Source organism: Mycteria americana, chromosome 14 (assembly GCF_035582795.1).
Source record: "Mycteria americana isolate JAX WOST 10 ecotype Jacksonville Zoo and Gardens chromosome 14, USCA_MyAme_1.0, whole genome shotgun sequence".
NCBI lineage: Eukaryota > Metazoa > Chordata > Aves > Ciconiiformes > Ciconiidae > Mycteria > Mycteria americana.
Window position 1 is genome coordinate 9,476,344 of NC_134378.1, and position 24,564 is coordinate 9,500,907.

The window sequence follows — 24,564 nt, forward strand, 5'->3', positions numbered from 1 at the left end:
GAGTCTTACATTTTATTATCTAATATATATATATATTTTTTTTTTTTTTTTAAATCGGATGAGCTCATTTATCTTAAGATTAAATGGTGATAATGGATGCTGCAGAGATTTGGGGCAATAGTACAGTCTTGCTTTCTTAATATTAACTGAGGTTATTAACACTTTATGTAGTATCTCTGAAAGATAGTAGAGGACTCTTGAGTATAAATAAAAAGTAATTCCATGGTTCCTATTTCATGAAGTCAGAGGTCCCCTTGAGAAACTGTAAACTATCTGCAGCGGTTCCAAGGGCATTTCTTGTCCTTTTGTTTGCAATTTGCAACTTGTCATTTGCAGCTTGGCTAAACTCTAGAAAATAATGTTGGTTATGCAGCACAGTGATCTGGTTTGGCTGTGAAAAGGAGTGAGAAGAAGCTTTTCTCATCCCTCCCTCACCTTCTAGTACTTACAGTTTTTATGCCTTTTTTTCCTCCCCTCCCCACCCTTCCTGAAGCCTGCAAAGTCTACACACATGGTCTTTACCTCATTGTTGGTTTTTTTTGTGTATGGTGGTAGCTCTGTAAAAGCTCTAATGCTGTTAGGTGGCTTGTGAGATGTCAGAATTAAAATATTAGGTAACTAGGAAAGGAGGACTCTGTTTGTAACCTCAGTTGTCAGTTTATGAAGCCTGGAATGCCCTACAGGCCAGGAATTACACATTTTTGAACTCATACAAAACCCATACTGCAAACAAATTAAGGTCTGGATTTGTTACACAGACTAAATTCCTTTAGGAGTTATGTATATATCTGGGCTGTCAGGTGCACCAGCCTATTTGAGATGAGATTAAACCAAAACTCTCTATCTGGAGACCTCTAATGTTTGGGCAAATCAAGATGTGGATCTCATCTCCGTGATTATTTTTCTTATAGGAGAAGAGTAACTGAGTTAGAACCTCTTGACACTTTAATGAGACTGTGGTTTATTTCCTGGCACTGACTTTGTTTGATGATACGGATAGCAAAGCTTTTCTTTTGCCCAATAGCTGTCAAGAAAAAGCCATTTCATCTTCTCAAAAGTCTCTATCCTTCCAGTAATGTCTAAGATGTACTGCTGGAGCAGACTGAATATCTGGGAGGAAATATAGAGATGGACGTGAAGAAGGGAACTTCAGTTGTTTTCTTATACTGACCCTCCATTCAGTTGTTTCCTGTTTTGGCACTGAGTACGTGGCTACAAAACAGTAGAAGTAGAGCGTTCCTGCCAGCTACTCTGAACTTCTTCTGTTATGGGTCATAAATTTCAAGGACAAACTGTATTTTGAACTTACTGAAATTTGAGAAGTCTCATGTAATTTTTTAACCTAATATTAGAGTTTAGATCTTTGATCGCCCTGGCTCTGCTGCAATACTCAAAAGAAACCCAGAACTGAAAAATCAGTTTTTACTCATTGCAGATAATGACGTTGAAGCAATACGGGAATCTGAACAGCTGAGTTCTGCAGAATTGCAATGATTTATTCTACAGCAATGTCTTCCTTTTGACAACATGCAAGATACATACAATACTGTTAAAATTTGGAAATGACACAAGTCTGTGACTTTCTCCCTTCTGGACGTACATACTCAAGTTGTAAGAACTGTTCAGGTGCAAGTGTTTAATTGAGCATTTACAGTGTTTGCTTATCTACCATGATGAAGTGGGCACAATAAAGCACTGCAGGATTTACTTTCATAATTCTTAAATTTCTACAGTTAGGCATGTTGAAACTAGTCAATAGTGAGAAACAATCTGTAATATTTGCTAGCTGCAATAAATGTGGGCCCAGAAAAAATGCGTACACTTTCGCAAGTGCTGATATGATTTAATAACATGACCATGCCCAGTTTACATTCTCCTGGGGGGGTTATTTCCGTGCCTGCAGCCAGCTGACTAGTGTCAGAAACACTGCTTATGCTGCATTGCTACAACCTGTTCCAGATTGCCCACATAGTGCTGAATTAGCAAGGGGCTTTCTAGGAAAACCATGTTGCAAGTGTGTGATTTAAAAAAAAAAAAAAAATTTTTTTTTTAAACTCACGTAATAGTGGTGTTGAAGTTTAAACAAGCCTGTCCCTTTCTCTTTCATCCATGCTACTTGACCTCAGGAAGAAGCTCGGCATACCAGCCTCCTGGCTTTTTTTGAGGGAGATTAATAAGCAAATCAATACTACCATATTTTACTTGAAAGCAAAACTGAGAGACTAGATAAAATGTTTTAAAAGGGTATTAAAATGTACATTTATTTAATTTATCTGGCTAAAATTCTGCAGCTTGCTGTTAAGATTAATGTTATGTGATGCAATTGTCTGTTCATCTATCTGATCTTTAGATGACCTTGTTAACTACAAGTTACATCCTCCTTTCTTGTCCCTGTCCAAATATCCTGATGTAAAGTTTAATATAGGATAAGAAATCCAGTCTTCCTTGTCAAAGTGGGTTCAATGAACAGTTGATCTATGTATGCTTTATATCTTAGCAAGGTTCTTTTGTTGAGGAGACAGTTCACTGCTTCTCGGTGACTCAGTTTGCTCCCTTACACACTGAATCTGAAGACCTTTTCCCATTTGTGTAAAGTAGCTGTTTATTGTGGATCCCATAGTACTACCTGTTTTTCTTGTGGTCTTCTGCACAGGTCTTTGCCACCTCATATAGTTGTAGGGGTATTTCCATTCTGAAATCAGCCTGTAATGACACCTCAGAAAACAGCAGCTTTCACTTGACTTTACAGTAACTTATTTTTTTTACTCTTCCACCTTTTACAGCAGTGTCATCATTTTTTTCAGTGCTAGCTTTAAAAAGAAACATGCTTTTTTTAAAACTCTTAAGCTAAAATTACTTTTTTATTTAAGTCTTTATATACTTGTTGTGAATTGCTTTCCTTAGTGCGACTGCCTCGGTAGATAGATTACTGTGCACTTCTGTAGCCCATGATAAGATCTTGGCAATTGCTGCTTCCCGTAGGAACAGAACTGTTAAAATGACAGTATATCATTATCTCTTAGTCTGAGCTACTCCAGAGTTTATGGTGTAATAAAATAGCGTGATCCAGTTGAGGCCTGCAGCAAAGTTCCCTGGGAGCCTTTCTCTTGAATCTGAAGGCCTTTAGACTGGACATTTAGTTTCTTTTCTGGAAATATGGACATGCAAATCTATGCAATATTGCAGTGTGCTTGAATGACTGATGTCATGAACACCTCTTCATGCCATCTTACCTAATACTTACTTAAAGATTTTGGGGTATATCTTCTCTTTCTTAATCTCCCGTTGGTGTCTGAACAAGATGGGTAAAGTATAGTCAAGTGTGCTGTTGTGCTAAGAGCTTATGTATGGTGACTATAGCGTAGTGCAGAGTAGCAGTGGCTGGGACAAGTAGGAGAGTTTGCAGAAAATACTTATTGAGCAAAGGGAGAATTGACAGACCTAGGACTCCAGAGTAGTTACGGGTTAGGAGACTGAATTGAGGCTAATTTTTTGAAGGCTGGGAGGAATGGAAAGAAAGGGCTGTGGGCTGCAGCATGAATCACAACTGTTAGGTTTCTGACAGGGGGAAGGGAGGAAGGGTCGGGCATTCTGGCACAGAAGGCTTTGGGACAAGGGGCTGAGAGCCACCATGGGCACCTCTTCCTAATGAACATCTGTAGGACTCTGGAAAGTAAGGCAGTGTTCATGGGACTGATCCCTTTTGTCTGAACGACACAGCCATCTGCCCTTGCTTTCTGTGTCCTTTCTTTGTGGCAGGAAATGTGATGCTGTCAGGCAAGTGGAACCCATTCATGCAACTGAGAACAACCTTCTCCTGTAAAGCACTAAAGAACTTCTTATTCCAGTCACTACTGCAAATTAACAGCGACAAGAACTTTCCATTTGAAGAACAGCCCTTCAGCAGACTTCCTCTTTCCACCCCTGAAGTTGTTGGGGTATTTGCACAGGGTACAGGACTTAAAACCAGGAGATGAGTGGCATGGAATGACTCATGCTCAAAAACAGAAGCATTTGACTTTGGAAAACTGACTTCAGTTCTAGCCCTTCCTCTTTAAAGTTTTATATTGCATGACTTTTTAAATGAAATGTCAAGCTTCCTTTTTAAATGACAGGATCTCTGCAGCATGACTATGAGTGTGATTTAAGAAGGTGTTTCGTAACTTTATCAATCCCTGTGTCCATCTACTAACTTCAATTCTCATGACATCACTGGCTTCAAGTTCCTCGTAGCATAATAATTACATGCTTTGAATGAGTCTGCTTTCTGCAACATGGAGATCCTGTAGTACTATTATTGACGTATTCTGAAACTGCCCTAACACCAGTGAGCATCAGTAGTTATGTGACTCCTGCAATAACCAATAACAGAAGTTTTTGAGGAATGTCCAAGAAAGTCTAACATGGCCATTTTACATAACTTGTCACTAGATTGTTTCCCTACAATAATTTTCTCTGTTGAAAGCCATCTGATTTCCACTAAAGTCAGATTCATATCCTGGAAGTGATCTTAGATTATTTTTTTTTTCTTTTTTTTTTCCTTTTTTTTTTTTTTTCATTTTAGATGTTCTAGCAACTGCTATAGCCAAAAAGAAAACCGAAAACCCAACCAAAACCCAAACCACTTTCATCCTATATTGCTGAGAAGAGTATGCCCCATCTTTTCAGGCATGAATTTGACCACTGAGGTCCAGGCATGCATGCCCTCCAGGATTTTCTATTTTATTGGTGTTCATTACATTCAGAAATGAAGCGCTATATGCCAGTTGGATTTTCATACGAGGCAGCAGCTTGCCTGTTGCCATATCTAGGTCCCTTATTTTATTACCACTCCACCCCATTTCTTCTCCTGTTTGTTGAAACGTGCTTCAGAAATATACTAGGCTTTTTAAATTGTCTGTGTTTCTGTAAGGTACACAGGTAACTTCTTTCTTTTCATTTTTTCTGGGCCTATGGGAGTTATGCGTCTCCTAGATCTCCCTTATTCTTTCAGAACCTTTAGGCATTGTAGCATCTTTAAAAAGACGTAATATTTGTTAGCGAGGTAATAGCCAGCTCTCTATTCCCTGAACAATAAATTACCAGTTTCAGATCCTTAAATATGGGATGTTGGTATTTGAATCTGTGGAACTCTCAGAGTCTGGGAGTAGTGTGTATATGCACATACGCATGTATGCTTAAGTATAATATTTTTATGTTTAGAATGCCTTTGTATCATTCCATTTCTGTAATGAAGCATTTCATCCGTTTCGTTTTTTAAAAGAGGGGACAGTTCTTTTCAAATTTGTTAATGCCATGAAAGGAAACAGTGTAGATTAGTGCTGCTGCTAATTTAACCCAATTTTTACAGCAAAAATGCCTAAGGGTCTTTTGGTTTGGGTTGCATTTTGTTGGTTTGGGGTTTTTTTTAATATTAATCCTAAGTGGTGAGGTGATTGTGTTGTTTTTTGGATTTTTTTTAACACCTAAAAAAAAAAGTATGTAGGCTTTGTGGGAAATGTGGTTGGAGATCTAGAAAACCATTTTTCCTAGTTCCCTGGTTTTGTCTCTTGTTAATCCTGTACAGTCAGTACAGAAGAAGAATCAACCCCTGCAAAATACAAAGTAATCAACCTAGTGTCAGAGACAAATTTATGAAAACATCCATTTTAGCTGCCTCATGTTTGAGATATTAGACTGTGGCAGTCAAGATCATATTCTCCAGACTGCATTCTTCATAAGCAGAAATACTGGCAGCCATGTGTTAAGTTATAAAAAGATAGCAGCTGATGTCAGGGCTTATTTCAGTGAGGAGCCATTTCAGAATACTGTACTAATTTTGAGCAGGTATATGTAAAATAGAACTCTTCCCTTGACACGTAGCATTCAGTGTAAATTGATACATATCTGCATAATGGGGTGGGAAAAGATGAACAAGTAATAAGCTGTAGTAGATAGCCCACTTAAAAAAAAAAAAATCTTTAGCGTTGTACATGATTCTTTATGAAAAACTGAGAGGAACAGAAAAACAGTTAAATTTAGCCTGCATTTTAGGGATTAGATTTTTGAGCTGGTGTAAAATCCTCCTGCTCTGATGTTGGAAGGCTACCACAATTTGAACCAGAGCCTGAGCTAATTTGAAACTGTTAATAGAGGACTGCCCAGCCTTTCTGTGCAAGTGATCTAAATATCACAAGCAGCCCTCCAAATGCACTAACTTTATGTGTGCAGGAACCTGTTTTCTGGTCACACTGGATGTGGATCAACACCATGCTCAAATATATCTGTATCTGGACAGATAATTAATATTAAACTCTGCTTCATTTGGTTGACTATATTTAACAAAATTAATTTCATCCGATGAAAGGGGATGAATTTAGCTCAATAATTTGTTTTTAATGATGATTTTTTAATTCATTAACAAAATTAATATTATTTTCATTTTATTAATGAAATATTATATTCATTCTTTTCATTCTGGGCTAGGTTCATTTGTTCATTTCATGCATGTCACAATGTCTGTCTTAGGATTTCTTAAAGTTAATTATGCTATTGAAATATCTGTTCTACAGTAAATCCATTCTTTCAGTTTTCATTAATTTCTGTTAAATCTAACAGCTTCACCCTGAAGTTCCTAGTACTATAATTTATAAGAATTGCATATTTACACAGTATTTATTTACAATGTGAAGTTCTGTTTCTACAAATTGGGACTTATGTCCAAGGACAGAGGAACTCTTTTTATTATAACTTTTGAAATTGTCTCAGGTGGCTGAGCTATTATATGCATCTGAAAAAACCTGAAATAAACCCTAACTATATGCTTGAGATAATATATATGTTTTAGTTGAGCATGTGAATTGGATAAAAATAACTTTCACTATTTGAAGCTTTGTGACATCTTGCTGATAACTCAAGATAAAGATGTAAGTGATCTTAGACTAGTCACCACTCCATGTGTGTGTTTGATGTCAAGGCGGGTAGACAAGTTTTTTTCTATCACAATGAATGTTTTCTGGTTGCTGCTCAGTCAGAAGTACAATTGATAGTTTCACTGATGGAAACAATTGCTTAAAGCAGTTTTAAAGTGCTTTGGAGCAGAGACCCTGCTCCGTCAGGAGTGTAAAGGCATAATGCCTGGTAAATGTTCTGCTACTTACTATGCAAGCTAAATAGTATTTTAACACACAAATAATGTTAGTGTTGTATTCTGATAAATTTAAACGCAGTTCTTAAGTTGAAGACCAAAGTGCTTTCTGTCCGGAACTCCCACATGTGAAGATGTGAAGTCAAATGGGTATTTGTCTTAAAATAGCTAATAGTATGATGATATTAGATGGATTCATATCTAAGACTTTTTTGTTTGTTTGTTTTTGTTTCAGGACATCAGGCATGAAGCCAGTGATTTTCCATGTAAAGTGGCCAAACATCCCAGAAACAAAAATAGAAATAGGTACAGAGATGTCAGCCCCTGTAAGTACACTTTCTTTTCCATTTTTTGTAACAGACTGTTGACCTCTAATGACTTCTTCTAACAGCTAAATGTTCTTTGTAAGAACAAGATTTCTGTTAGATGGATATGCATCCAAGACCATTCTTTTTGTTAATGTATTTATTTATGAGATAGATGTCACAGGATGCCATTGTATCCATAGGATTATACTAGAGCAGCATACAGTAGATCCTATATTTGTCGGCAGAAATCTGAAGAAAGGAACTTGCTTTACCTTTGAATTCTTATGCTAGAGAGGGATGGTGGCTGAAGTAGCATTAATAAAATTGCAAGTATCCTTTCTATTGCAGTATACTTACTAGAGCATCCTGCTAGTCAATATAGCATAACTGCCTCTATTGGGAGATGGGGAAGAGTCTTGCATAAAACATACAACTACTAGAAATAAATCTAAGCTAATAAGCTAATTGGAACAGAGAAAAGGGGATGTTTGCAAAGGCGGTAGTACTAGTATGAAACCTGTGTTTCTGAAATGATTATCATTACATATTCTGGTGGGAAGTGCATCTTTGAGCACATGTCCTCTGTACAAGGCACAGCTGAGTTTGGTCTTGCAGCCTGTCTTTCCTTCCATGATCCCATGTACAAAGACAGTAACATTCAAACTTGCCTATGCCTGGCATGCTGTACTTTTGGGGTGTGCAGAGTAGTACAGGACTGTAGTCAAACGGTTGGCAAATAATACTTGATGTATCAGACGCTAAAGAAAGTCCACAGCTGGTTCACTAAACTGCCTCCTCTGCACTAAATGACAGTGCCTGTTCTAGGACTTCTTCCCTCTTCAAGGGTGCAGTGCTGCTGCCTGTTTTAAATGCAAAGTTTCTATAGGTTCTGTCACTGGGAAAACGTCTATCTTCTGTTCAAAGACAAGGGTATTATTGTATATTGGAAAACTTTTATACTTAGTGGTTAAAAGTTACTGAAGTCTTTGGGGCAGTCGACTAGGAACAATAATGTTGCACATAGTTTGCTTTACTAAGCAGTTCTAATATTTGAGGTTGTGAGTAACAAATGGTTCCTTTTTGCCTTTAGATAATACTGCTTCAAATCTGTTTTGCTTTTTTGCAAAATGTGGGAACTCTTGTATGTGTTTTTTTGTTGGTGGTTTGTTTTTTTAATCCTAAGTGGAGCAAGCTGAGACTAACAAAAGAGCAGTGAAATTACATTGCTGTAATTTTTGAATTTTGATCATTCTTTCTGTATATTAAGGTGTGGTTGGGTTGGGAACAGTAGCTAAATGTCTATAAAAAGAATAAGAAGTCTCTGTTCTGTTTGTCCAATATATGTTTAGGCAAACCTTTAACAACCTTGAACAAGGTGGGTTTGAATGTTTAAGCCGCAAAAGATAAGCGGTTGTGTAATTAGATTTATTTAAAAACAGTAACTCGATAACTGTACAAATAGGTCAGTGTGGTCTGGTTTGCAAATTACCGTTGTGATTACTTCAGATGCAAATACTTCCATTCTTGCAATGTATTCTTGGAAGACGGGGTGCAACTTATGGTCACTGCTCTGCTGTAGTGCTGTTACTGTAGTACCTGTATTGTAGTTCCAGAGTTACAAGCACCAGCGAATGCTTCTGTGCTACCTGTGATTAAGCTCTTTTCATTCTTCAGGACAACTCAGCTTTTTTGACCCTAACATCTGGTGAGGTTGTGCATGGATTGTGCTGTGTTGCATATACATTAACCAGTGTTTTCTAATTATGCTGCAGTTGATCACAGTCGAATTAAGCTAAACCAAGGTGACAATGACTATATCAATGCTAGTTTGATAAAAATGGAAGAGGCCCAAAGGAGCTACATCCTTACCCAGGTAATTGCTGGCAGTGGATAATAAAAATCATATGGTGATTGGAGTTGGTTTTCATAGATTTTCTTTAGCCTATTATGTTTGTTTTCTTTATTGTAAAGCTAGTTAAGTGTATGTAAACATCTGTGTGTATATATAAACATGCACATAGAACAATTTTATAGAAATGCTACATATTTATTCTGCTTCCTGTCAGCACTGACTGACTTTTTGTAGAGTATTTTGGCCCCTTTGTATATCTGACTTTAGACCTATCTAGGGTAGAAGCTAACATACTTCTAGAAATCTGCTTGTTGGCTTATGACAAGCAACATTTAGATGTGGTTGAAATGAATCACACTTCTCCTAGATGGAAGGCCAGCAGAAAGGCTTGAGACCGCTACAGTCATAAGTTGCCTGATAAATTCTTGGAACAGGGGTGAACTTCACTTAATGGGAGGGCTTCACATTTACAGAACTATATGTATGAATGTCAAGATGTTAAAAACCTATTTGAAATAAAATACTTTAAATATAACGGATATTTATATGTTATGTTGATTGGGGCAGACATTAACTAAAACACATTAGGGAATTTCTTACACCTGACCTTCTGTTTCAAGTAAGCAGTATGCTCCACCACGTATTTCTTGTTAAATGTCCTTCTGAAAGTGATGTTATTGTAGTATTTACAAATAATGTACCTCCTAATAACACAGCTTGCAAAAGGTCTAAGTTGGGCAATGCTGATGCTTCTACCTTTAATGGGAGAGAGGAAAGCTATGAATATAGACTTTAGCGATGGGAATATGGGGGGCAGGAGGGAAGTGACTGTTTTTCACTGAATCTGTGAATTCCACTCCTATCTATATAACAAATTTAAAAATACCCGGATACCCTGTTGTCTTATTCTGAGAGCTAGCAACTGTGCCAGAATTCTTGTTTGTTCTAAATGTTTGGTTCCCTGGAGACTGTCCTGGTCTCTAATCTTGACTTTTTTTTACCCCTTCCTCCCACACTTTAGATGAAGGTAGACTAGGATTAATATTTTCAAGCAGCAGCTCTTCCTTCCTGTTTCTAGAGAATAAAGATAAATCTTCTAAGGAAGAAGTGAACAGTACAGTGTTCAATATGAAAATGATTCTGTGCACACAGCTCTTATTCCACTTATTCACAACAGGGCAGGTTGATTATAGGGTTGAACTGATAGACCTATATGTGGAGTAATCAAATGTGCAGCTAACTAGTACTAGTTATCTATTCTGATCCAGAATGTAATGGATTTGAATGGCTTTATTTAAATTCAGTCATTCTTTCTGAGGACCCTGGCCTGCTGTTTTGTATGAGAAAAGTGATGGATAGCAAATATGAGAGGCACAATGATGCTAGTTTGTATTGCCCAAAATTCAGAGCAATGGTTTTGGAGTAGAAAACAGCAAAGGAACATAGCACAAACAAAAAGTTATTAGGAAATCTACTTTGTGAGTAGATAGTAGTCTTTCAAAGGAATTATCATTTTGTTCAGTCCCAAAGCAGATCCATGAAGATTCTGGAAAACCATATAATTTGTTACTGATCTGGCATTGCTTCAGTCTTTTGAATGTTTGTCCATTCAGTCTAGTAATTTTCAAGTATTATGAGTAACAGTGGTGGATTGTAGAATAGTTCGACATAGACATTAATTTTGCTCTTAGTCAATGAGGTTTTATTTCCCCATTATATGTATACCTTTCATAAGAAAATTCTCTCAGCATTTTTCACTCCCAGTTCTCTTCTTGCAAATGAGACTACTTCTCTCTTCCTGTTATGTATGGGGGGAAACGATTAACCATGCTTTAATGGGTAAATTCATAGTGGGAAAATGGAACTTAAAGCTGTATCGCTGCATTTTTTTTACAGTTTGAAATGAGAACTTGCTTGTTACTTGTCTAAAATTATTGCCTAGTGCAGTAATTTTACTGGGGAACATTGCACTGACATTAAACAGAAAATAATTCTTATTTCTGGGGATTCTGTCTCTGCAGGGACCTTTGCCAAATACTTGTGGTCACTTTTGGGAGATGGTTTGGGAACAGAAAAGCCGTGGTGTTGTCATGTTGAACAGAGTGATGGAAAAGGGATCCGTAAGTACTTACCCGGTTCTAGCTGTGTGTTCATTGTATGTTTATGGTTTTTCTTTAAAAAAGCAAAACAAAAAAATGTCGAAAAACCAACCCAAAGAATGGGGAAGGGGTGGAGAGATGATGACCATCAGTAATTTTATCTAAGAAATTATGCCTAGAATTGAATACCCGGTGAACTGATCTTAGTGCAGTCAGAAAATTATTCAGTTTGTAGTTGTAGGTCTTAATTTCTTCTGAATTTGACTGAAATAAGGCATGAACACAATATGACTCTCCACACAAATTAGTATTTGGTCTCTACTGCTAACCTAGGTATATGAATCTAGTTCTTTTCAGTGTACACAGATTGCACCTCTCAAAGGTCATTTGCACCAGGTGTTCATTCACAAGCATTATGAAATGGTTTTGAAGTAGTTATAGAGGCACTTTGACTCCAAGTTTCCTTCATGCAATAAGAGCTCTGATTATTAAATGTATCATCTAGGCATATTTTTTCTCCACCAGTGTCATTGTTTTACAAAAGACATTAGAGGTATGAGGAGAACGGGGTACAACTGAAAGTACTTCTCCTGGTATCTATCTTAAGCAATAATCTTCTGGGTGATATGGAACCAGCTGTTAAGCCAGTGCTTTACTTGCTAGGACAAGTGTGGTGGGCTAAGTTCTCTCCAGACCTTTTAGGAAGCTTACGTTAGACAAGACAGGCAGAAGATGAAGGGAAACAATAGGTGAACAAACAACTGGGGTTATTTTAAGTAATTGACCTTCAGATAGATAAAAAGTTTGGGTTCCTCCGGCACATGGAGTAGCTGCTGTCTTGAGAAGGAAGTGCCTTAGTCTTTCAGATGATGGAGAAGACAGGAACCATCAGGCATGGTTTTCATCCATGGGTCAGAGTTCAGCCTCTATGCTAATTCCACAGCTGCCATCCTTAAAGTGGACTTGGCAGCTGTGCGAATTTGAGACCAAAGCAATTTTAAAGATGGGTAGAAATGCACAATTTAAAGTTGAATGTTACAGTGTAGTCAGTATAAAGACACTTTGGAGGAGGGGTAGCAGCTATGTTGGGTATCCACCAGTGATACCCAACTGGGTGGTACATGCTTTTGCATAATCAGGAAAGAATTCCCAAAAATCAGGAAAATTATTTTGCCATGAGTTGTGTTTTAATAAACTGCAGTCTTGATTTTTGAGTGTTTTGCTTTTTTTGTAGTGCAAGTGAAATTTAATCTTCAAAAGAGATGCAGTAACCATATTTTTCAATAGTTTCTTCCTTTCCAACCATTCCCGCTCATTCTCTGCACTGCCAATAGTTCTGAACAAAATGAATTATTGTGATCCCTTAGGACAGGCTGCTTGCACTTCTCAGCAAACAACAGTGGGGGACCTACAGTGAAGCACAACAAAATATTGTTTGCAGACACATTTGGTGGAGTAATTAGACACAAAGCCAGTTGCTGTCTCTTTAACATTAATTAAAAAAAAAAGATATAGAGAATTATAACTGCATTCTACACCCTGATTAAACTAGAGGATGTATTTTAAATAAAAAACAGAATTAGTCTGAGCAAAACTAGTGTTAGTCTACCTATGAATAAAATACTGAAGGGTTCTCTCATTTATTCAAATGCTGTCAGAAATCATCCTAGACTTGAGAATGCTGTTCTTTTTTCATCTTTTTTCCATTTGAACTTTAAAGCCATATTATTTGCCCTTTAATAAAAGAGGTGTTAGCCATATCCAACAGTCCATTCTTACTGCATGTTTAGATATGGGCAAATGGTGGTCAGAATCCCATTTCAGAGGAGTAGTGCTTACTGGCAGAAGTAGCAGGCCAGTTCTCCCAGTCACAGTATCCTTAGATTTAACTGTCAGAAGCTTGGTTGCAGACTTTCCTATTCGTGTTGCTGATGAGTTTATTTTCATTTTTTTCCTGCACACTACAAAATGTGCTACTTTTCTATTTGGTTGGCTCATTTAAGGTTCTAGCATGTAACAGTCTGCAAAACTAAGCTCTCTGGGAAATTTTACTGAGAAAATTGAAGTTCAGTCAGAGGTAGGTAATGGGAAAGTTTACTGAATGCAGGTTTTTTTTGTTTGGCACTTTACTTTTAAACTGTGCCATGTAAAATCAAAATGATCTCACTGCTATTTTTATTTTTGTGGTGAGTGAATGGAGTAACCTAAAATCTCATCTGATGTTACACTTGCAAATTAGCAATGTTGTAATTATCTATATGTAGCTTATTTGTGGAATTCATAATACTTTTTCACAGTATGTTCTGCTCTTGTTAACATCTGTCTCTTTTGAAATTTAAATATTTGACATGAGGATAATAAATAAAATGCGGATTAGACTAAAATTCAGATTTTGGCAGACTGTTGTGAGAGCTTTTATACTTAGACCGTTGTTAGATTGGTTTTTTTGTTATTATTGGTCTGACACAAGCTAAAATAAATAATGGCTTTGGTGATTTTGATTAGATTCCATAGCTTCACACTCTTTCAGCTTACATGTAGAAGAAAGAGAGCTCTACCTAAACAAAGCTATCCTCAATCCTTAGGTATTTGCACAAGTTCAATCAGGGTCAAAATAATTTGACTCATACAAAAGATTCACTGAAGATGTGGTTCTGCGACATAAAGACAGACTGATACTCTTCACACTAGAATTGGTCCTCCTTATAATAAGAGCAGATGAAGAAATTGTCTCATAAGAAAATGTTGTATTTAAGGATGTTTATGCCTTGCCTTTTACACAAACATAAATGGCATATAAATGTCTACTATTTGGTTTTAGATAAAGTGTGCACAGTACTGGCCACGGAAGGAGGAGAAAGAAATGTTTTTTGAAGATACAAACTTGAAACTAACATTGATATCTGAAGATATAAAATCATATTACACAGTACGACAGCTAGAACTGGAAAATCTTACAGTAAGTACAGAAACTAGTACCAATCAGATTCTTTGATCTCTCCAAGGTGAGGCTCGCCTCCTCATCAACAAGGTCTTGAAAAAGGTGCTTACGAATTATAGCAGATTTTGTTCTAGAATTGGTGATTCTGCATGACATTATTCTTCAGCCTGTAGTTTGTGTGTTGTGGAAATGAAACTTAAATATTTATGAAACATATCTGGGGAAACTACAGTCGTTTTCATGTCTCGGCCGTACACTGAGTGAGAAGGTTAGTTTGTCACTACCTGGGATTTCAGAGAACCTTTTATGAAATCACTTAGCAGATGTTCTAGTGCTCTTGTGTTATAGCTGAAATAATTGGTCTTCCTGTCACTTAAGCTACCTGTTTGCCTGTGTCTTGTTCTAAGGTTTATTTTTAGGTTTTGGCTTAAATCTTCAGGTTTTGCATTGATGGCCTTTGTCAGAAAGCAGGAACTGTTTTAGCCCTGGTGCCACAACGAGCTGCATGGAGCTCAGTACAAGGATCAGGCCACTAGCTTTAAGAGAAATAACTCTTCTCTTCTTTTTTTTTTTTTTTTTTCCTCTTTTTTTCCTTTTTTCTTTTTTTCTTTTTTCCTTTTTTTTTTTTTTCCTTTTGCGCAATACCAAAATAAAAGTATACATGCCATTTCCCACCCTTCCTCTCCTCTTCAACATTGCCCTGTATTAGAGCAGTGAGAGCTAATCTAAAGCCCCTTGGGGAGACTGGCTAAGGAAGGACACCATTAACTTTCACCGAATGCAGGTCACTGAAGGTAATGTCTGAGGTCCTCGATGGTGCTGAGCTAGGTGTGTATGTTGTGACATGCTAGCCTGAGTTCTGTCCTGGTACTGCTCACTACTTGAAGACACAGTTATTCCTTTGCTCATCTGTTAGCATCTTGCATGCTTCATCCTGCCAGGAAACATGAGACAGCACATATGAATTTGAGTGATTATACCTGAGTAAGAATTTAGTTGATGTAGTTTGTGGTGTGTATTAACTATGGTGTCTGCCATAGACATGTTTGATGGTTGTAGCTCGGTATTCTAGGAGGATGTGGGCACCAGTAGTTTAGTAGTCTTGGAAGAAAATTTTCAGGTTGGGAACAAACTTGTAAAGGAACAGCTGTGATAGTGTAAGGGTTGTGTCTGCAGAAAGTGTAAAGGGCTTCTATAACTTGTACTTCATTTTGAGAAATCTTCAGATGATACTCTGTCATTAGAAAATGGAAAGCAGTAGTGCCAGCTCTCTCATGGCAATACAAGCATTTAAACTGTACTGAAAAAACTAAACCATGTTATAAATAAGTAAATTTACTTATCCAATTTCCTTTACTCGAAATGGAGACCTTCACAACAAGAGATGATTATTTGTAATTAGTTTCTTAGCTGTGCAGCTATAAAAGCTCCCTCAGACTCGTGGAACTTTGTCATTTGAATTTAAGTCAGCTGTTCTAAAGTGGTGGAAGCAGTGTAGTCTGAGTAGCATACAAAGCTGAGCAGGCGCATGCCTCCATTCCATACAAGTCAGAGTTATTTTCAAAGGAAGTAGCTAAAATTTTTCCAAAGGCACAAATTTCAAATTGACCTAAAGGTAAAAATGTCTAATGTCTAAAGCTGTATGTCTAAATATATAAGTGACTGTTTGCTAGGAGAATGAATGGGGAATTGTATTTGCTGATTAGAGCGTTGTTGTAGGCAACTGTGCTTTCAATACTTCTGACTCGTGTATCCAAACTAAAAGACTGCCTAAATACTGTTTTTACAGACACAGGAAGCTAGAGAGATTCTGCACTTTCATTATACTACGTGGCCTGACTTTGGTGTCCCAGAGTCACCTGCTTCATTCCTCAATTTCCTGTTCAAAGTGAGAGAGTCTGGCTCACTTAACCCTGAGCATGGACCTGTTGTGGTGCACTGCAGTGCAGGAATCGGGAGATCGGGAACTTTTTGTTTGGTTGATACGTGTCTTCTACTGGTAAGAACTACTTATTCTAGATGATAGGCTATTTCTGTAGAGTTATTTTGAGCAATGGTTTGTCGTAGGCTTGCAAAAGAGCTGTGGTATGTTCTGTGAAGCATTGTTGCATGCTATTTCCCATTATCTTACTCATATTCTGGTTTGGGAGCATATTCCAAGGCAGATCTCGTTCTTAACTGGCCATTTTGAGTCTGGGGAAGGAAAGTCTGTAGTTTTTAAAGTGATTTGCAAAGCTAGGCTTTGCCGTTGTGGTTAAGAAAAAAGACACTAGATGTCTGCTAAGTAATAGTGTGAACTATCCTGAAACAATGCAAAATACATCTAATGTGTTTCCTTTTACAGAGTCAACTTCGCCTGTAGGCAGGGGGTATTATCCTGAGTTTAAGATAAAACTTGAGTTCCAGTTATATATATATATATATATATGTGTGTGTATATAAACACACAAATATATATATATATATATATCTCCAGTTAAGTGGATAAAACAAGATAAAACTTGGCTTTATTCTGTCACTGTACGAGAGCAACTATTACACAGAAGTCAGGCCTAGGTTAAAATGTCCTTTTTTTTCCTAATTATATTTTCAAAACAAGAAAGACAAAAAAGGAAAAACGTAAAACATGTTGGAGGCCCAGTGTGTTTTCCCCTCTCTGTCTTTTTAGAGACCCAATAAATAGCTGCTGATACCAGTTTTTATTAGTTTATTAATTCTGTAATATGGAGGGTAGTCTGAAGGCCATACTACAAAATGAGTCATTGTGTTGCATCTCATCAGAGCATAAGGCATGTTTCACGTTTTTGTCTTCAGATGGACAAACGGAAAGATCCTTCTTCTGTGGACGTTAAACAGGTTCTCCTAGAAATGCGGAAGTACAGAATGGGGCTTATACAGACAGCAGATCAGCTCCGTTTCTCCTACTTAGCTGTTATTGAAGGGGCAAAATTCATTATGGGAGATGCTTCAGTGCAAGTGAGTATTATTGACTGCACAGCCTAATGTAGTGAGCTGCAGCTCTGTTTTAACTGCAGCAAATATGTGGGATGTACAGAATAGAAAGAAACTTTAAATTTCATGCTTGCTTCGGCTTCAATAAATTTTTATATTATGGGGTTCTTAAATACAATGCTTTACGATCTGTCACGACCTAAAGTGTTGTATATAAGAACCTTTAAAAAAGCACCTGTAGTATAACAGGTGGCCTTGTGTACTACTTAAGACTGTAATTGGGGTGTAGACTGGCTGCATTGGCCTTGTTTTTCATTTCCGATAATAAAAATTTTCTAATATGTCGGAATTTTAAATATTATGATTAAAGCCTATAAATTTTTTTTATGGTAAGCAGAACTCTAGCAACACAGATGCTATTTTGTGCTATTTAAATTTTCCAGAAGTAGATGAAAATTTCCTGCATTTATAGCGGATGTCTTCTGTGTACTGGATGTAGCTTAGGTTGGGAGTTCTTCTGTCTCTTCCCCCCTGCCCCCCCACCTTTTTTTACATGCAAATGAACAGCCACTCTAAGACTAAACAAAAAGGTAGAGTATAAAGACCCTGCCATGTTAAAGTTAAAAGTTATAGCAGCTTACGTGAAAGAGAGAAAAGCTTAACAGGGCTTTTCCTCCTGAAGGAACAGTGGAAAGAGCTCTCCAATGAAGACCTGGACCCTCCACCTGAACACACCCCACCACCTCCCAGACCACCAAAGCGAACCTCAGAAATGCACAATGGAAGGATGCATGAACACACAGAATTCTTTCCTAAACATCAAGTAGTAGAGGAAGAGATTAGATGTTCAGTCAGCACTGTGGAAGAGACGGTTCCAGATGGCAGAGCTCATTCATCTGTACCACTGATCACAGACAGGTAATTCATTTAGTTTCCCACTTTGAACTGTCCCAACAAGACTGTCCCGTTGGCTTACAGTGTTGAGAGGTTGTAGGACATTTGCTTATAAATGGTGTTTCATACAGAAGGTCCTGAACAGACCTTGATGGAGTCAGTGCAATAGGAGTTCCAACCCAAAATCTTTTCAGTAAAGGTCAAAACGGGATCCTGCTAGAGTAAAAGAAAAAGTGACAGCATAATGAGGTGGTTTAGTCTTGATTTACATGCAGCTAAGTTACAGAGGAGCTCTTTCACTACTTAGAGACGGTATTGGTCATGTAGCTGAAAACTAGGCCGACTAGCTTCAGCCACACTTAGAAATGTGAAATTAATTGCAAGCAAAGCTACTTTTGATGAAAGGAGTAGAAGGGGCTCATGAACAGAGAACTTTTCTACCTGTCATTGTAACCTAAATTGTGGAGACTAATAAACGCACTGAAGTGCTGTGGATGTGAGCGGTAGAACAGTGGAGAAGCCACGGCTCCTGCCTGTGTAACCACTAGATGTCACTCCTGGTTTATCGGAGTGGCATGGATCTGGTTGAAATCCGCATGCCTTGGTGTTGCTGGTATCCTGCATGTTAACCAGTTTTATTCAGAACAACCAAATGAACACCACACAGAACAAAAAAAATCAAAATTAAAAAAATAAAAATAAAAAACCCTACACCTACCAGGGATAATCAAGGGAAAGTTTAATGTTCCCCCACTAGATGGTCTCCTAACAAGACATGTTCAGCTTCCCGTAGGAACACTGGAATGAAATACCAAGTTTTAGTATTGTCCACAGAACTCTAGAGCCTTTCCAACAGATGCAGCTGGCAGGCTTGATGTATTTAATTCAGCTGAACCAGTGGGGGAGTGTGTGACTCCGGGAACTGGAGATTAGTGAGATGTGTTTCCAATAGTGTCTTTTCAAAATAAACCTCCTCTTAATTTCACATAGCAGAGAAGCTGAGAGCATGAGCTGAACCTGTTGTCTCCCTCCAAATTCTGCTGGAGGAAAGAAGATAAAACGAAAGTGTTTCCCTGCTCAACGTGAAACAATGTTTTGATCAGGATTTTTGTTAATTCATCAGGGAGATTCTGGAAGTGAAATACTCAAATTCCAAACATCTTTACAAAAAAGAAAGGAAATCTTGGAAATAGGAACGGACACAAATGGAAGCATAGCTACAAAAGAAGGGAATTTTGCAATGGTAGCACCTTCCTCTTTCTTCCCCCCGTGACAATATAGTTCTGTTACCAGAATATTTGCCTGGGATGTGAGATGCCAGCTAATGCTTTCCATGCCTAATGAAGAGTATGGATTTAAAGCTGGTGTCTTGTGTCTTCTCATTAGCAATATAAATCTGAATTTCTCAGTGAATAAATGATTTCCTGGAAATGCTTTACACAGTGTAGTTTAAATGAACATAAGACATGTCCAGCTCTAAAGAGCTCAGAGACTCAATTTCATTTATTATCGTCCCTTGTCTGAGGTAGGAGTTGAGTCATCCTCTGGAACTGCCTGTCTTCATTGACCATAGGGGTTGACTGGACATCTGCCTTTTACCTTGCTAAAGTTAAGTCCTACCTTACACGATGTTTCAGGCGTACCAGGAAGGGCCAGGATTTGAATCCTGAGCTCCCTTATTCCATTCCAGTACTGTCGCTGCAGGATCAGGCCTCCTTTGTGATCATCTCTCTTGTCCGGGACAGTGAGTCTAGAAGTGGGGAAAGTGAAACTTGCTAGGCAGGAGGGGGAAGGAATAGAGAGTAGAGGAGCAGCCTGATGTGAAAGGATGTGGGACAGTGCAAGGCTGGAGGAGTCGGAGGGGTGGGAAATAGACATTGTGCTGGCAGAGGTGAGGGAAGAAGCAGCAGAATTCTTAAGCATGTTTATTTTCCTGCCCAGATATTCTAGTGTCTGGGATGGAAGATTCTCGAGTTCTTCTATACTTAAGCTGTCAGCAGATGTCTAGGAAGTCCCCTGCAAAGCATCTCCCTGCCAGTCACCATCCCACTGGTTCTCACAGCATGACAATGCTCTGCTTTCTAAATTCAGCTGGAAGAAGTTGTGCAGTAGATATAAGTTCCTGCTCAGTTAAGAAGCCTCTTTGGGTGTCAATATACTGCCAACAGGATGGAGGTCAAGTATCTAGAAACAAAACCATGTTTAGAGAGTATTAAAGGTGAAGAGATCTTCAGTTCTGTCATTAAAAGTTATCACAATGCATTTAGCCACTCTTTCTATGTTACGGCTGCATGAGCAACCACAGTTCCATCATTTTCTGACTTTTTGGGCGGGTGCTTGATTTTAGAACCTTAATGTTCTACTGACCTGGATGTAGGTTTGACTTGTGCTAGTTCACTACTTGTCTCAGAGCAGGTAGCAGATTTGTGATAAGCAATGGCAGTAGGTGGTGTTTAAAACTAAGTCAGCTTATTCTTTAAAGGGCACAAAATACTCCCAAGCATGGCTTTTGATGACAAGCACTGTTCTAAACCTGTAATTTAATAGACAGAACTGTAACAATTAGTGATAGGCGTTGGTTTGTTGTCTGCTGCAGCTCCTGATAGCAAGAGATTTCCAGCGTCGTCTGTGGTGTTCAGTGGGCGAGGCCATGCTCTTGTAGAGTCTGCATGGCGTCTCTCCTAAATGGAGAATCCAGTACTGAATATTTATTTCTTTGTCCCTAAGCACTAGTCAAGACACTGAAATTCGGAGGAGAACTGTTGGTGAAAATCTGCGTCTCTCGCCCCACAAAGAAGAGTCGATGAAGTCAGAAAACTCAGAAGAGGATGATGAGAACATGATGACAACTTGGAAGCCATTTTTAGTGAATATATGCTTGTTCACTTTCCTCACAGCAGGAGCTTATCTCTGTTACAGGGTGTGTTTTCATTGATGGACATGCCAGCAAGATTGACCCGGCAGAAAACACCAACGATTTGATCGGTTTGTAATAAGCTTCTCTGAAAGAAAGCTAATTGAGGCCTGTGAGCCTTGTCTCAGTGGAGGTAGATCTTAGGTTGAAAGGCTGGAACTTTGGTTAGGGCTTAAAGAGAGAATTGATGCACTAGGGTTTTATCTAGCCCTGTGGTCCCAAGAACATAATATTCTAATCTCAGGGCCTTAAAATATTCAGGAGTAAGCAGAGAAAATGCCAAATAGTCTGTTTTCCTTTTTTTTCTTTTTTTTTTTAAACTAAATAATGGAATTACAACACATTGTTGTTTTTAGCCTTTTTTAAAAAGCCAGTTCTTTTTCTTTTGTGTTTCAGAATAACTAGGCACAAGTGAAACTTGCTTGTACTCTCCAAGTGTTGTAACCAAATACATTACTTACATTGATGAGTTCCCAAAAAAAGAAAAAGAAACCCACATACCTGAAGAATGTAAACTTTATGGAAGGGAGGGCGTTGGGGGAAGGGTGGTTTTGGTTGGGGTTTTGTTTGGGTTTTTTTGTTTGGTGGTTTTTTGGGTTTTTTTGTTTTTTTTTTAACTTGCTTCATCATTAAAGACTGAGTTATGGGCAGTGCCTGTGGTATTGATATATTTAATCTTGGCATAACTGTTCTTAAAGAGCTTATTGTTTTACATGTGTTTATAGAAACAGGCTTCTGCATTTGCTCAGGGTATCCCAACATGTCAAGCTTTTTTTTTTGCCTTTTTTTTTTTTTTAATAAGTCTATCTCCTCATTGACTTTTGTTGCACTCTACTTGCACATATGCCTATTTACATTGCACCATCCTTTGTAAAGCTGTTTTTACTTTTATATTCTGGGTTAGGAGAGGTTATGGGGAGGGAGAGAAACAGGAAGGGAGATTCAACCAAAACATGTCCACCAGCATTTGCAGCTGTGCAGTTGGCATTCAGAAGGACCAGTTCTTAAACCTCATCATTTGGAATGTAAAATGCAGTTTCACTCTACATCTGCTGTGTAAGGAATAGCACGCTTCCTGCAAGGGCCAGAGAGGTAAGGCACTCAGAAGCATTGCAGGCAGTGAACAGGAAAGCATTTCAATAAATCCAGAGCAATTAATGCTGTGGCAGCTTCCTTAAGACACAAAAAGTTCAACAGAAGACATGTTGGTCTGTGAACGTATCAGTTGGCTTATGATGCAAGCGTTTGTGTGTTCTGCTTTTTTTAAAGCAAAGATTTAAAATACTGGCTTTAGTTTGGCTTGAAGATACACTCTTCAGTAATTAGCGGACATAGCGGTGTGAGAGGGTAGGTCAGTCTTGCACCTCTACAGAGAGGGTTGTTGCTCTCCTAGCGTAAGCTAAGCGAGACGGGTGGTTTTGTCCTATGCCGCGCTGTGTCTACGGTGTTTGCTCGGTCGGTGGGCCTGTTCCGCAGGCTCAGGACCTGAATCATGTAAAGTGCTTGTAAATAAGGATTTGGGTGCATTGGTAGAACTGTGACTGGAAGTCGGCATTGCACTAAGCAGTCTTAGGCAATGCTGTTCCTCTTGTTAGTACCAAATTGTTAATAGTTTAATAATTGCTGGTGTCATGGGGTGGCGGATAAGAGTAAACTCACTACTGAAAGGTGTAGTGATTGAAACGAAACCATGACAGCTGATTTGCAGCAGTGTTACTAATCAGTTCTTTTTATTTTTAAAGGCTTTCTAGATTTATAGCACTTAACCACCATTCTCAGTGCAAACATCGCTATGGAGTATCTTATGTAAGTCTCTCTCCATATTTATTTTTGCAAAGCTGTCTGTAGGCAGAGCTCTTTTCCTTCAGTGGATAAGTTGGTGAACTGGGGGGGGGCCGGGGAGGGGGGAGTTATTTCTATTTTGTGTTTTGTCAAGCTTGCATCAAGGGCTCTTCAAAAGTACAATAATAAATCCTCAGGTAGTACTGGGAATCAATACTTTACCTGTGAGACTGTTGGTCAGACCAGTACTTGAAAGGAGGAATGTTGTAATCAGTCAATATTTAGTTATATTATTGGAAACATGAAAAACGAGTATAGAAAAATGGTAATATATAATGGCTCATCTGTGTATTTAAGATACAGTATGTGATTGCTTTGTCCCCACTATTCTCTCCATCCTCTGGTAGAATATTGTTCTAAGCAACATTTGTACCCCATTTGTATTAAAATGCATGTAAAGTCTTCTAGTGTCCTGATTAAATACCATGTGCTTGAAAGGTGGAAGAACTTATATTTCTGCTTACTGATGTGCCCAAATGATATTTGCATGAACTGATCATTAAGTGGCTGTGGTTCAAAGGGTGTTGCTGGAAGTATCTTCGTTCAGCGACAGACTGATTTGGTGTTTATCAGATAACATGTACTCGCCTAATCCTTGGCATGACTTCCTATTGAATTTCTGCGTACTCAGTGTAACCCGGTTGTTTAGCATGGTTCATTTCAGCTGAGTAAGTATAGTACAGACATTCCAGAGAGTTTAGTAAGCCGTATTCACACCTCGCCTCTGGTCACTCGAGGCAAGCAATAGCTCAGTGATTTCAGGGTATGACTTGCTGTGCTGCCTTCAAAGCCGTGCTGGAGGAGGGAGAGGAAAGCCGCTTTTACGAGACCTCAATAGCCTGCTTTGATCTGCAGAAATACAGGCTCCTGAAGTGGCAGCCCATTTAAAAACAAAGAAACAAAACCCACCTCTATACTGTTCCCAAGAGGGAATATTTTAAATTTGAGGCCTGACAGGAAAGCAAAGCATCCCTCCTTTGAATCCAGAATAATTCACTTGCAAATTACTCTAACCAGAGAAAGCTTCTGCAGATGATAAAGAAGTTTTGAACCTCCCCCTTTTGCCCACACATTTTGCCATTTCTTTCATCTGTTCCAAATCCAGACCTTGCCCTGTCCCAGGATGGACAGTGGAACATCCCACAGCCCAGTGAGGTGTGGATAAGGCTTGTAATACTGAACTGTAAACATTTCTGTTTTGGTGTCCTGTATATGTATGTAGTAGTTTGGGTGTGTATATACAGTAGCATTTCAAAGTGGGTGTATTGGTTAACCTATTCTTGGAAAATGGACAAATACCCATGTTAAACTTGTTAGAAAGTTAGTGAGCTGCTCTGCTATATGCCTTAAGCAAATATTTACTCATCAGGTCTTTCTTTTTTACAGATTGCCATAGAATAAACTTTTTTAAAAAAATTAAAAAAAGAAAAAACAAAAAAGCTAAATGTTTTGGTATAATACATTTTCAGGTATCTTGTCTTTTGTGTAAGCCACTGCAAAGACCTCACAGGTTATAGTAAAATTGTACAGTTTTTCAATTTCCCATACAAGTTTTCAGTTCTCATTTTAGTTGAAACAATAAAATTCTTTTTTTAAAGAACGTACATGAGAGTCTTACTGCTTCCTGTCTTCTCGG

The 24,564-nt window shown here is 38.2% G+C and overlaps 1 protein-coding gene across 1 annotated transcript in view; it reads left to right on the forward strand.

Annotated features, from left to right (window-relative positions):
• PTPN1 (protein tyrosine phosphatase non-receptor type 1) overlaps window positions 1-24,517 on the forward strand; it is a 49,763-nt gene extending 25,246 nt beyond the window's left edge. The window contains exons 2-9 of the mRNA XM_075517024.1: window positions 7,362-7,452; window positions 9,207-9,307; window positions 11,308-11,406; window positions 14,207-14,344; window positions 16,116-16,325; window positions 17,141-17,302; window positions 17,961-18,196; window positions 20,900-24,517. Coding sequence (XP_075373139.1) covers window positions 7,362-7,452; window positions 9,207-9,307; window positions 11,308-11,406; window positions 14,207-14,344; window positions 16,116-16,325; window positions 17,141-17,302; window positions 17,961-18,196; window positions 20,900-21,107 — 1,245 coding nt within the window. The 3' untranslated portion in view covers window positions 21,108-24,517. The remainder of the gene's footprint in view (window positions 1-7,361; window positions 7,453-9,206; window positions 9,308-11,307; window positions 11,407-14,206; window positions 14,345-16,115; window positions 16,326-17,140; window positions 17,303-17,960; window positions 18,197-20,899) is intronic.
• Window positions 24,518-24,564: the final 47 nt, after the last annotated feature.